Below are 13,013 nucleotides of genomic sequence, written 5' to 3' on the forward strand. Positions count from 1 at the left end.
GAAGAAAATTATCTCCCAGAGTGCCTTGTGTTTACAACCCACAGACCAACTCATTGGTCAAGAGACCTGTGACTCCACATGGGGTCCCCTGATAAAACCGATCAGTGTCCCCCGATCTGCCTCTCTCTCTCTTCTACCCTGCTTGCTGAAGCAGCTCCATCCAGGAAGGGACTCTGGATCCACCAGCCCTTCCCCCTCATCTCCTGCAGAGCCTGCTGAGATGAGACTGTCTTCTGTCTGAGGGATTCTACAGGGGATTCTGAACAACTGCAACTCTGATCTTCCCTGCGCACCAAAGTTGCATCCATAAAAGCAAAGTTCATTGCAACTGCCAGAGAAAGCTTCACCTCAACAACAAGGACAAACCAGCAATATAATTTGCAAGACAGCAAATTATTGAAATTCAGCCCGAGATCCAACTTCCTAATTTCCACACCCGCCACTGAAAAAGGATTTGTGATGAATGTAACTGGGCTTAGATCCGCAATCAGCAAGGACATTAGAATCAAGGATGTCACCTGTAATTAATGTTTTGGTTTATATGTGTGTTTTTAAGTATATTTGTTGTGATAGTCATGTAGCAACCTTGTTCAAAGTTGTCTGTTAACCTCGCTCTATACAGACAGTCAGTCTTATATGCAACTAACTTACTAACCTTTGATTTGCTCACACATTGATTTGCACATAATATACTTTAAATTAACTTCAACCAAACACAGTATTGCAGCTCTGACTAGGCCAAAAGGCAAGGCCTAGTCATCCCTTCACAGCTTGAGTTTATGGTCCTTTGTGTGAGGAGCTATGTTCATAATTAATAATCAGTGTTCCAAATTGATAGTTTAGTAACTTTATGAGACTGATTTAGGTGAATTGGCTATATTTTTCTCTGTTTTACAGAGTGGTGCCCCCAACGAGCTGACTTAGAGCAAATCAAGTCATATAATTTCTTATAATTAATAATTAGTTATGATAATTATTAGTAATTCTTACAGCCATCTAACCACACTTTTGAACTGTGAGATTCACACAAGTGTCGCTCAGGTTCATCATTACATATTTGATATCCTTATGGGAGGGATAGCATTTATGAAAACACCCTCTTATTCACATATTTGACACCCTGTGCAAGGTTATCATTTATTCATAATTCCCAACAGATGCTACATTTTAATCTAACAATATGGTCTGAATAAAGAATGTTAGCAGTTAGCAGTTGTTGTTTTCACCAATATATTAAACATTTTTTTGTTTGTTTACTTGTTTGTTATTATGTTAAAAGAAATTACTTATGTTGTTCTTTATTTAGGTTTTTCCGAATTGAAATATGTAAATATGACATATACTTCTGTGCTCGAAGAGACAGAGTGACTGAAGACAGTAGAGCAGCTGCACAAAAACCTCCACAGACAACAAACAGCAAAGTGATCTCAATGATATCTGAGTTTTCTCACCATAATCCAGTTAACATCATCTGTGGATTGGATACACCTTATATTAATGTGTTGTTTGAATTGTCTTTATGATGTTACATTAGTCAGCCAAAAAAGAAAACATCAACAGTTATTAAGACTAACAAGGTACAAGGAAATCAACGAGGAAATTGTTTAAATATTTAATAAAACTGGAACCGACATCAGGTAAAAATTTACCCGTGGCTGTTTTTCAATTGTACCTAACACAGTTTCATTAAAATATTTTATCCTCCCAGTCTTCGACTTTTCCTAAAAGTGCATTATGTAGCACTCCTGATTTCTTCAAATTATCAAGATGAAGCAGGAATTTTAAAAAATGGCCGGTGAGAATATGGAAGACACAGTCATTTTTACACTGTTGAGTTTTTATTTTTTATTTTTTTAATTAGGTATTACAATTGGCAACAGCTTCTCTCTCTACTAGTGTATGTAACAGCTTCATCATGAATCCTAGGCTAACCTTTGCTGTGGACAAGAGAAACAGATTCATGAATACTTCTCAATGCTTTCAGTGAAGAAGCGTCAGGTGGTGGGGAGGCCTCACAACTGAAAAAATTACTAAATATTATACACATAACAGAATTTTGAGGGTGTACATAAAAACTACTATCACACTTGTCAAGTCTGGGTGTGATGAAGGAGTGGATTGGAGATTTAGCAGCAGAAGGAGAAAGACAATCAGAGACAAACAGAGTTTACAATTGAAGAATAAATTGGTGTTGGAATGAGAAGTCAGTGCCAAAGTTTAGTTCAAGCTTGCACATGTGGAATGTGGGAGAGAGAGTGGAGCAGTTAGAGAAAGTTGACCTGCATTCATGCAACAGGCTTGGAGAGAGTTGCATCGAGGATGGATTTAGTGGATATGTAGAGATAGACATCACTGGTGTAAAAGATGAAGTGGAGACCATAAAGATAAGATTACAGAGTGGTAGCAAAACAGCAGAGGACCAAGCATGGAGCCCTGCGGGATGCCTTTTAAAGCTGTGAGACGTGAGTTAAACCAAGAGAGGCCAGTCCAGGTGATGTTGAGAGATCATTCCATGTCAACTTATTCTCAAGGTCACAGAGGACTGGAACCAATCCGAGGTGACATTGGGCTTCAGGAGGGATACATTCTGGACAGATAGTCATTACAATATACTTAATGAAACATGTTAGATTCACAATCTGAATGATTATCTCAATGGAACAGCTGTTGAAAAATGTATAGTATTCATTGTGGATAAGTTTCTGGTCATATTTAACACCAATTAAATTCTACATTCACCAAACAGAGGGTTGAAAACATATCTATTTCAGTTGTATCCTCCCTATGAGGAGGAGTCAATGCAAAACTCAGATGTCTTCCACCTCTACTTATCTGACTGCAGAGAGGAGGACAGAGGACAGTGGACACACAGTTTAACATGATGGACTATAGGACAGGACTGCTGCTTCTAACTGTCTGCTGGGCAGGTGGAGACTTTCACTGATCTGAAATTGAAGTTTTCTTTTCGGTTGCCAATTGTTGCATGTGATGTATATTATTATTTATTCTTTTTTAATCTTGACAGGTGTTGATGGTCAGACTCTGACAGAATCTGAACCAGCAGTTAAAAGTCCTGGAGGATCTCACAGATTGACCTGTACAACCTCTGGATTCACATTCAGCAGCTACCCTATGAGCTGGATCAGACAGGCTCCTGGAAAAGGACTGGAGTGGATCGCTTATATAAGTACAGCTAGTACACCGATTTATTACTCCCAGTCAGTCCAGGGTAGATTCACCATCTCCAGAGATGACTCCAGCAGTAAACTCTATCTGCAGATGAACAGTCTGAAGACTGAAGATTCTGCTGTTTATTATTGTGCTCGAGACTCACAGTGACTGGAGTTGGTTGAGCAGCTGTACAAAAACCTACAGTCCTCATTCTTACTGGCTGTTTGAGGATAAGCATGTCATATTTATATAGTATTCATATGATATACTGTATTTTATTATTTATATTATATATGTTGCCTTAAATTCTATGTTTTACTTTAAACATTTTTTCAAACTAATAAATGACTGTATAACACAACACTTGATAACACAAGTTCCTAAAAATATTTCCTAAGGAACACTATTAAATTAATAACCATTTCTGTCTTTGTTCCTCCTCACTGGGCTGCTAATACAAAGATCATTGTTGTGTTTTAACAGCAGAAAAATATCTTGAAATCAGAGATTATTGAGAGTTTGATGCAAACTGTTTCTGAATATAAAGAAAAGGTAACTGCATCTATTCATGGACAGGAATAAGTTGGCCATAATAGAAATCAGATCATATTCTACTTGACTTGACTTGCAGGTTTGTCTGCAGATGAACAAACACTCATAACAGAGCTTTATTTAAAATACCTCCTCATTGAAGACAGCAACTGAACAAGAAACAACTCTTGTGTATTTAAATTGACTTTCTTATTGTCCAAAATTTAGTTTACAAACCTTTTTACTGTTTCTAGCTTACAGAGTACTGCAAACACTGTGGATTGGGAGAATAAATGGAGGTTTGAACTGTTTTTCATCTGGAAACTAACTATATTGTTCCAGGTGTCTACTAGCTGTCGTCATTATGACAGGAACAATTGCATGTACATTATTTGAGAGAAAATACAGGAAAAAAAGTTCCTGACCTATTATTTTGCATCTTGTCACAATAGTTGTAGTTCTGAACTAGTTGATCCTCTGAGTGTCTGTTGCTTCAAACGGACACAATTTGAAACTGATTTCAAATCTGAAATCAAATTTGATCCTGAAACCTTAAAAAAAACCTCTTCAACCAGCTGCTGAAATCTCAGGTATTAATTCAAATAATCCTAAAATAAAATAAATACAACTACATAAATCAATAAAATGAGTCCTTTTTCTTCTTCAGAATTTTAGGATTTCTTTATTAAACTGATTTAAAATCAAACAAAACTTAAATAGGAAAAAAACAGAAAAAAAAGTTATTTGAGTCAAATTTTAGATGAACAAATCTGCTGCATCCTTCAAAAAAAAAACATTAAAAAGGAATAACTATATTTTCTAAATTCACGCAAAAAAATGAAAATATAATAAATAACAGTAACAAATAAACAAATATAAACAATATGCTTTAGGAGCCCCTCCCTACCCATGATGTGCTGATGCAAATGTTCAGTGTGTGCAGTGTACTTGTGTCCTGCTGACTGCTCTTGTACTTTGTGTGGAGCATCAGAGGTCACATCTCCAGCCTCAGGATGATCAACACACTCACTCTTCTGCTGGTTGCTCTCTCTCTGCCCTGTGAGTTCTCCTGCTGACTGCTGTTTGATCTTTGATCAGACAACATGGACTGATGGTCGCTCAGTGATACCAGAAAACTTCCCACATGACTGTCTCACTTTCTTCTGTGGTTCCTCTCTCCTTTCATCTCATCAGGTTGTACAGGTCAGAGCATGGAGTCCATTCCTTCCAGTTCAGTGGTGAAAAAGCCCGGGCAGATCTGGCTTCACATTTAGCTGCTGCAGCATGCACTGGATCAGACAACCTGCAGGAAAAGCTCTGGAATGGATCGGGGCTGGCTATTCTGATGCCAGTAGAAACAATTATGCCAGCAGTGTGAGAGGCTGTGTAGAAATCAGTAGAGATGACAGCAACAGCATGACGTATCTGAGACTGTCCAACTTACAGCCAGAGGACTCTGCTGTGTATTACTGTGCCAAACACACAGTGGTTAAAGGAAGCAGAGAGGCTCTACAAAAACCTCAAACTAGTTATTCTCACAAGTACCAACAGGTGGCAGTAGAAGATAAGAAGTCAGATGACATGTAGGAGAGTATGTCTCTAAACACACACACACACACGCACACACACACATACACACACACACACACACACACACACACACACACACACACACACACACACACTGTGAAAGCAACAGTTGATGCTGTGGTTTGTGACTTCCTGTGTTGTCGGGTTAAAAATGCTTAATGATGTTCCCATTGTTGGTTTAATGAATAACAGCAGGTGTTGATAATATATTTGGACATTTATACATGATGTGTCTAGAACAAGGATGAACCACCAAATGCTGCTGAGCAAAATAAATGAAAATGTTAAATTTTACAACAAACTAACATAGCAGTAAAATCATTTGAAAATCATTAATTAAGTCATCATTATTACAATAATAATATGAAAGAAAAATATAAATCATATATGACAATCCTGTCAATTAAGTGGGCAGGTAAGAACAATAAATGTTTTTCTGACAATAAGACAATATGTCTGCATTACAGTAACTAATGAGGTGTTTAAATGTCTGCAGGTACTGAGGGTCAAACACTGACTGAGTCTGAACCAGTGGTTAAAACACCTGGAGAGTCCCACACTACTTATGACAGGACAGTCCATCCTTCCTTTACAGCCTGTCAGTGTCCTTCTCTATGCAAAGTGAACTTCCTCACAGTCTGCTATAAAGACTTGATATCATGCTGTCAGTTGCAGCAGAAGAAGAGAAGCTCCCATCAGATCACCTTCAATACCAACCATGTTCTCTGTAGCTGTGCTGCTGCTGCTGGCTGCTGGATCCTGTGAGTCTCACTGAGGCAGAGACACTGACAGTATGATCACAGCACACTGACTGTTCACTCTTATTACACTCATTCAATATTCAACATGTTTTCCTCCACAGGTGTAAAGTGTGAAACGCTGACTCAGCCAGCCTCTGTGACTGTGCAGCCAGGTCAACGTCTGACCATCACCTGTCAGGTCTCTTATTCTCTTAGTGGCTACAACACAGCTTGGATCAGACAGCCTGCAGGGAAAGGACCGGAGTGGATTGGAATGAAACATACTGGAGGTTCATACTACAAAGATTCTCTAAAGAACAAGTTCAGTATCGACATAGACTCTTCTAGCAAAACAGTGACTCTAAATGGACAGAATGTGCAGCCTGAAGACACTGCTGTGTATTACTGTGCCAGGGAGGGACACAGTGACACAAAGCATCAGTAGAGCTGAACAAAAACCCCTCAGTGCCTGAACACTTGTAACATGAAGCCACCAGAGGAGGAGCCCTCAGACCACTAATGACTTCAACACCAGCTCACTGTTACAGTAAATAGAAAGCCTAAGAACAAAGCTACTTCAACTAATTTTACAGCATTATTTGATTTTATATCCCATTAACAAGCAGAAAAAAATTTGGTTGGATGCACTGCATCTAAGCATAAATGCTTGTCATGTGCAGAGCCAGGGCGTGGATGGACCAACCCCGAGCCCTGGTGAGCTCCATGGACAAACATGAGCTGCAGTCTCATTACAGCTGAACACATACACATCATGTGTGCCTGCATGTGATAACTAGGGGGTTAGGCTATATATGTCAGCTGGCTGATATGTGTTTGTTGAGAAAAATCAAGCTGATATGATCTCATTCAGCACACAAACTTGCTTCAGTTTAACATGCCTTATACAGTTTTATATTGTTTTAGAAAAATACATTTTGATTAACTTTAAACTATTTTGTTGTTTGGTTGTGTGTGTTGATTATTCTTCCATAAGTAACTAGATATTGACAATATTTTGTCACAGTGAGATTCTGTAGTTTCTGCGCTTATTTCTCCTCTGTTGTTAGTAACCATTACAAAGTGTTTTTATAGGTCAAAGTAGCTCTTCACTACACTCAAGTTTCCTCGATTGGACTCCAGGTTTACTCCAATTATCTTGTGTTAGAGTCATTATCCTAAGGGTTCAAACAACCCTCCAGAATATTACCATTAATGCCAGAAGGTTTTAGTTCAACATTAACATTGCGGTGCGGAGAGGACGCTGGCGCGTTTGGCTGCCGCTTCTCCCTCCGAAAAAAGTTTGCCCTGTTTTCGACCCTCGCCCGAGTGTGTCAGAAACCATTACCCTGTGCCACTGGAGGCTACGCCCAGCTCGACCACTGCTTGTCCCGGTGTGGCTGACCATCGCCTGGTACGACAACTAGCCTCCAGCTTTCCGCCGTCGCTGCGACCACCGCCGCTGCCGAAGGCATCCACGGTGCGGTTAGCCCTTAGCCCTTGCTGGCTAGGACCGCTGCCTTCCTGCATCGAGCCTGGCTCCCAACCAGGTCCAGGCTCGTCCTTCCATTAACGATGCTGCGGTTGGTCCTGCTCTACCTGCTGTCTTCTCACCACCTGTCACAGCCATCCACCGGCTCCTTCAACCCGACCATGGCTCAACGCTACACAACCACGCAGCTCCTCCGGCTGAATCATCAATCGCCTCCCGCTACGGAACTCATCGCCGCAATAAAACACTTCGGACTTCTACGACGCCGCCACTACATCCATAGAGGCTCCCGTCGCAAGTTTCTCTACAACTCCACTGCAGCAAACAGTATCCCATCTCTCTGGACCGACTACAGCTCCCGCACTTCCGCATTCCGTCACCACAACAACTCACCACGTCATCAGGAGAACCACCACATACATGCCTTCAACCTGCGCCCGGTAGCAACTTCCTCCATGCAAACTTCAAAACAAAAGCCTCTGAAAATAGCCCTGTTCAACACAAGATCCCTCAACAATAAAAGCCTCATCTTAAATGAATTCATCACTGACAAACAACTGGACTTCCTCTGTCTGACCGAAACCTGGCATAAACCCTTGGAATATTTCACACTCAACCAAACCACACCTACTGGATATTCATACATGGACAACCCACGCTCTAAGGGCCGAGGAGGAGGAATTGCAGCCATACACCGTCAAGACCTCAACCCTCGGCCACTCTCCATCACTGCTGCACCATCTTTTGAACATCTGGCATTTAAACTCCCCGGTCCAAAACCCCTCATCATTGCTATCATCTACCGTCCACCCAAACCCAAACCAAACTTTCTGTCAGATTTCTCAGAATTCTTCACACAACTGTCTTCACTCTCCCCATCCATCCTACTCCTAGGTGACTTTAATATCCACATTGACTCCCCTGACTGTAAAAGTACAACAGACTTTCTGGACATTCTCAACTGCTTCAACCTCACCCAACATGTAAATTTCCCCACCCACCGCCGTGGGCACATTCTGGACCTGGTTTGTTCCACTGGCCTCAATATTGACAACCTCTCACACACTGACCTCACCATCTCCGACCACCTGACCATCATCATGGACATCAACATTCCCAGCCCCCAACCCAAACAAAACCGCACTATAACCTTTCGCAACCTCAAGTCTCTCTGTCCAACCACCCTCTCCACATGCATATCCAACACCATAGCTGACTCTACCCTCCCTGAAAACCCAACTCCAATAGACCTCGTCAACCTGTACAACCACACTCTGTCCACCTGCCTCAACCAGCTTGCTCCCATAAAAACAAAAAATGTCTCATTCACTCACTCTGCCCCCTGGTACACTCCCGAACTTCACCAACTAAAGAAACAGCGCAGAAAACTGGAACGCCTACACAAGAAAACTGGACTCACTGTACACTACCAAGCCTACAAAGACCATATCCACCAATACAAGTCAGCACTAAACGAAGCCCGTTCCACCTTCTACTCCGGCATCATTGACTCTGGCTCCTCCAACCCCCGCACTCTGTTTTCTACAATAAACAAGCTCCTCAAACCCATGGACCACATCTCACACTCCTTCACCCCGGAAAAATGCAATAACTTTCTATCATTCTTTCACTCAAAAGTTGACAATATACACAGCCAGCTTGCCACCTCCTCCTCCGTCAGCCTCAACCCACAACTTTCATCTCCTTCACTAACAGACCATTGTCTTTCTTCCTTCTCACCCATAACAGCATCTGACCTCTCCAATATTTTCTCAAGCATTAAACACCCCACCTGCCCCCTGGACCCCATTCCCTCCATCCTCGTCAAAGCTTGCCTCCCCTGTCTCACCCCACTCATAACCAACATCATAAACTCCTCCCTCACCTCTGGTACGGTTCCCTCCTGTTTCAAGCTTGCTGCCATCACACCCATCCTCAAGAAGCCCGGCCTGGACCCTGATAACCCCGACAATTTCAGACCCATTTCAAACCTCCCATTTCTCTCAAAAATTCTAGAACGTTCTGTTGCCGCTCAACTCCAGCACTACCTCCACTCCAATCAACTCTACGAAATATTCCAATCTGGCTTCCGTACCCACCACAGCACCGAAACCGCTCTACTCAAAGTGACCAACGACCTCCTGCTCGCCTCTGACTCCGGCTCCCTCAACATTCTCCTCCTCCTCGACCTCAGCGCCGCTTTTGACACCATCAACCACACCATCCTCCTCAGCCGTCTGCAATCATGCATTGGTATCACTGGCTCAGCACTCTCCTGGTTTAAATCCTACCTCTCTGATAGATTTCACTACATCTCCATCAATAACTGCAAATCCCATATCATCCCTGTCACACATGGTGTCCCCCAAGGCTCGGTGCATGGTCCCCTCCTATTCATCCTGTACATGCTACCCCTCGGTCACATCATACGCCACCATGGACTACAATTTCATTGCTATGCAGACGATACTCAACTCTACCTCTCCACAAAAACATCACTCCCGCCACTCTGCTCACCATCACAAACTGCCTCACCGACATAAAAACCTGGATGAACAGCAACTTTCTCAAACTCAACTACAACAAATCAGAAATCATCGTCATTGGCCCCAAATCCCGCCTCCCCTCTTCCCAGGACTTCTCACTGAACATTGATGGACACACAGTCACCCCCTCCCCCTATGTCCGAAATCTCGGCGTCACCATGGATCCAACTCTCTCCTTCAAATCACACATCAAGAACATCACCAAAACATCCTTCTTCCACCTCCGCAACATCTCACGTCTTCGCCCAATCCTGTCCTCCTCCGCTGCAGAAACATTAATTCATGCTTTCATAACCTCCAGACTTGACTATTGCAACAGCATTCTCTACGGCCTCCCCTCCACCAACCTTCAAAAACTACAATATGTCCAAAATTCAGCTGCTCGTTTACTCACCCACTCCCGCTCCAGAGACCACATCACGCCCATCCTTCAGCACCTTCACTGGCTCCCTATCCAGCAAAGAATCCACTTTAAGATCCTGCTCATCACCTACAAAGCCCTCAATAACCTTGCTCCCCCATACCTCACAGATCTGCTCCAACGTCACGCCCCCACCCGCAACCTCAGATCTTCAGACGCCAACCTACTCACCCCCATCACCAGGACCAAGCACCGCACCATTGGCGACAGAGCCTTCTCCACTGCTGCCCCAACCCTCTGGAACTCCCTCCCGACTCACATCCGCAATTCCGACTCCCTCCATGCCTTCAAAAACCAACTCAAAACCCACCTTTTCAAAATAGCTTACAATACCTGAACTCATAATCTCTCATCTCTGTTTAGTTGTTTTCTTCTGTATTTTGTGTTTGTGTGTGTCTAATTTCCTGTCATGTAAAGCGACTTTGAGTGCCTTTAAAAGCGCTATAAAAATTTTATGTATTATTATTATTATTAGAATAATGAGAGAAGGATTTTTTTAAGACAATTTTTTATTACTTTCTTCAAAGGAACGAGACGGACTCTGTGTCCCAAAGATGAACGTGCTTTGGTCCAAAATGTGCATATCAACCCAAGAACAAAAGCAAAATACCTTGTGAAGATGCTGGCTGAAGCTGGTAAGAGTGTTTTGGTCGGCCTCAAAGAGGTTTTGGAAAACTGTCTGGCAACTCAGGAAGGGAAGTAGGGCTTGGCCCAAGCTGTGTTCAGCAGGGGGGGAGACCTGCTGACCCGACCTGGGGATGTCGTCAGACGGTGGAAAGAGCACTTTGAGGAACACCTTAATCCAGCCAACATGTCCTCTGCGGAAGAGGCAGAGTCTGAAGACTCAGGGAAAGACTCATCAGTATACCTGGCAGAAGTCGCCAAGGTAGTCAAAATACTGCAAGGCGCCAGGATTGGATGTGATTCGCCCTGAGATGCTGAAGGCTCTGGACACTGTTGGGCTGTCATGGTTGACACGCCTCTTCAGTGTCACGTGGAGGTCTGGGACAGTGCTAGTGGAGTGGCAGACCGGCGTGGTGGTTCCCATTTTTAAAAAGGGGGACCGGAGGGTGTATTCCGTGGAATTACACTGCTCAGCTGCAGCTTTTGTCCTGGCCGTGGAACAACAAACCAGCTCTTTACTATTGTGAGACTTCTGGTGGGGTCATGGGAGTTTGCTCATCCAGTCAACATGTGTGTTGTGGACTTGGAGAAGGCTTACGACTGTATCCCGAAGGCATACTTGTAAGGGGGGACAGCGGAAATATGGGTTGCTACAAGCTATCCAGTCCCTAAATAACCAAAGTAAGAGCTGTGTCCACATAATCAGCACAACGTCAAACAAGGTCCCAGTGGGTGTTGGCCTCCGCCAGGTTTGCCCTTGTCTCTGATTCTGTTTGTGGTTTTCATGGACTTTTTTCATGAAGATGTCAAGGCGCCGCCGGGAGGAGGAAGGGATCCGGTTTGGGAATTTGGGAACCTTGGAATTGCATCTCTGCTTTTTGCAGATGATGTGGTTCTTTTGACTTCATCAGACCGGGACCTTCAGCACTCACTTGGGCGGTTTGCAGCCGAGTGTGAAACAGTACGGATGAGTGTCGGCATCTCCAAGTCTGAGGCCATGATTCTCTGCTGGAAAACGGTGGACTGCCAGCGTGGCTGAAATGAGCTTCCTCCGTAGGGTGGCTGGGCTCAGCCTTAGAGATAGGGTGTGGAGCTCAGACATCCGGAGGGAGCTCGGAGTAGAGCCGCTGCTCCTTCGCATCGAAAGGAGCCAGCAGGCACCTCCTGTTAGAGGTGTTTTGGGCACGTCCAACTGGTAAGAGGCAACGGGGAAGACCCAAACCACAGTGGAGGGACATCTGGAATGCCCTGATTAGCCTGCTGGCCTCGCGACCTGGCCCCGGATAAGTGGAGAAAAATGGATGGATGGATGGACTCAGGAGAGCATGTCTCTAAACACACACAAACACACACATACTCAGACAGACAGACACACACACACACACACACACACACACACACACACACACATACACACCCTGTGAAAGCAACAGTTGATGCTGTGGATTGTGACTTCCTGTGTTGTCTGGATCCATTTTTTAAATAATATTCCCATTGTTGATTTAATGAATAACTGCAGGTATTGATAATATATTTGGACATTTATACATAATGGATGGACCACCAAATGCTGCTGAACGAAATAAATTAATATTTTAAATTTTATAAGAATCAAACATGGCAGTTCAATCATTTTAAAATCATGATTGAAGTCATCACAATGACAATAATAATATGAAAGAAAATTATATATTACATATTGATCATACCACATGATAAGAACAATAAATGCTTTTCTGACAAAGCTTGGAGAGTCCCACACTACTTATGACAGGACAGTCCTTCCTTCCTTTACATCCTGTCAGTGTCCTTCTCTATGCAAAGTGAACTTCCTCACAGTCTGCTATAAAGACTTGATATCATGCTGTCAGTTGCAGCAGAAGAAGAGAAGCTCCCATCAG

General features: G+C 43.2%; 1 gene segment (V, D, J or C); it reads left to right on the plus strand.

Annotated features, from left to right (window-relative positions):
• Positions 1-6,010: 6,010 nt before the first annotated feature.
• LOC131983015 (Ig heavy chain V region XIG14-like) lies at positions 6,011-6,477 on the plus strand. The segment is given in 2 exon segments: positions 6,011-6,053; positions 6,155-6,477. Coding segments are annotated over 2 exon segments (366 nt in total).
• Positions 6,478-13,013: the final 6,536 nt, after the last annotated feature.

Source organism: Centropristis striata, chromosome 13 (genome assembly GCF_030273125.1).
Source record: "Centropristis striata isolate RG_2023a ecotype Rhode Island chromosome 13, C.striata_1.0, whole genome shotgun sequence".
NCBI classification, from domain to species: domain Eukaryota; kingdom Metazoa; phylum Chordata; class Actinopteri; order Perciformes; family Serranidae; genus Centropristis; species Centropristis striata.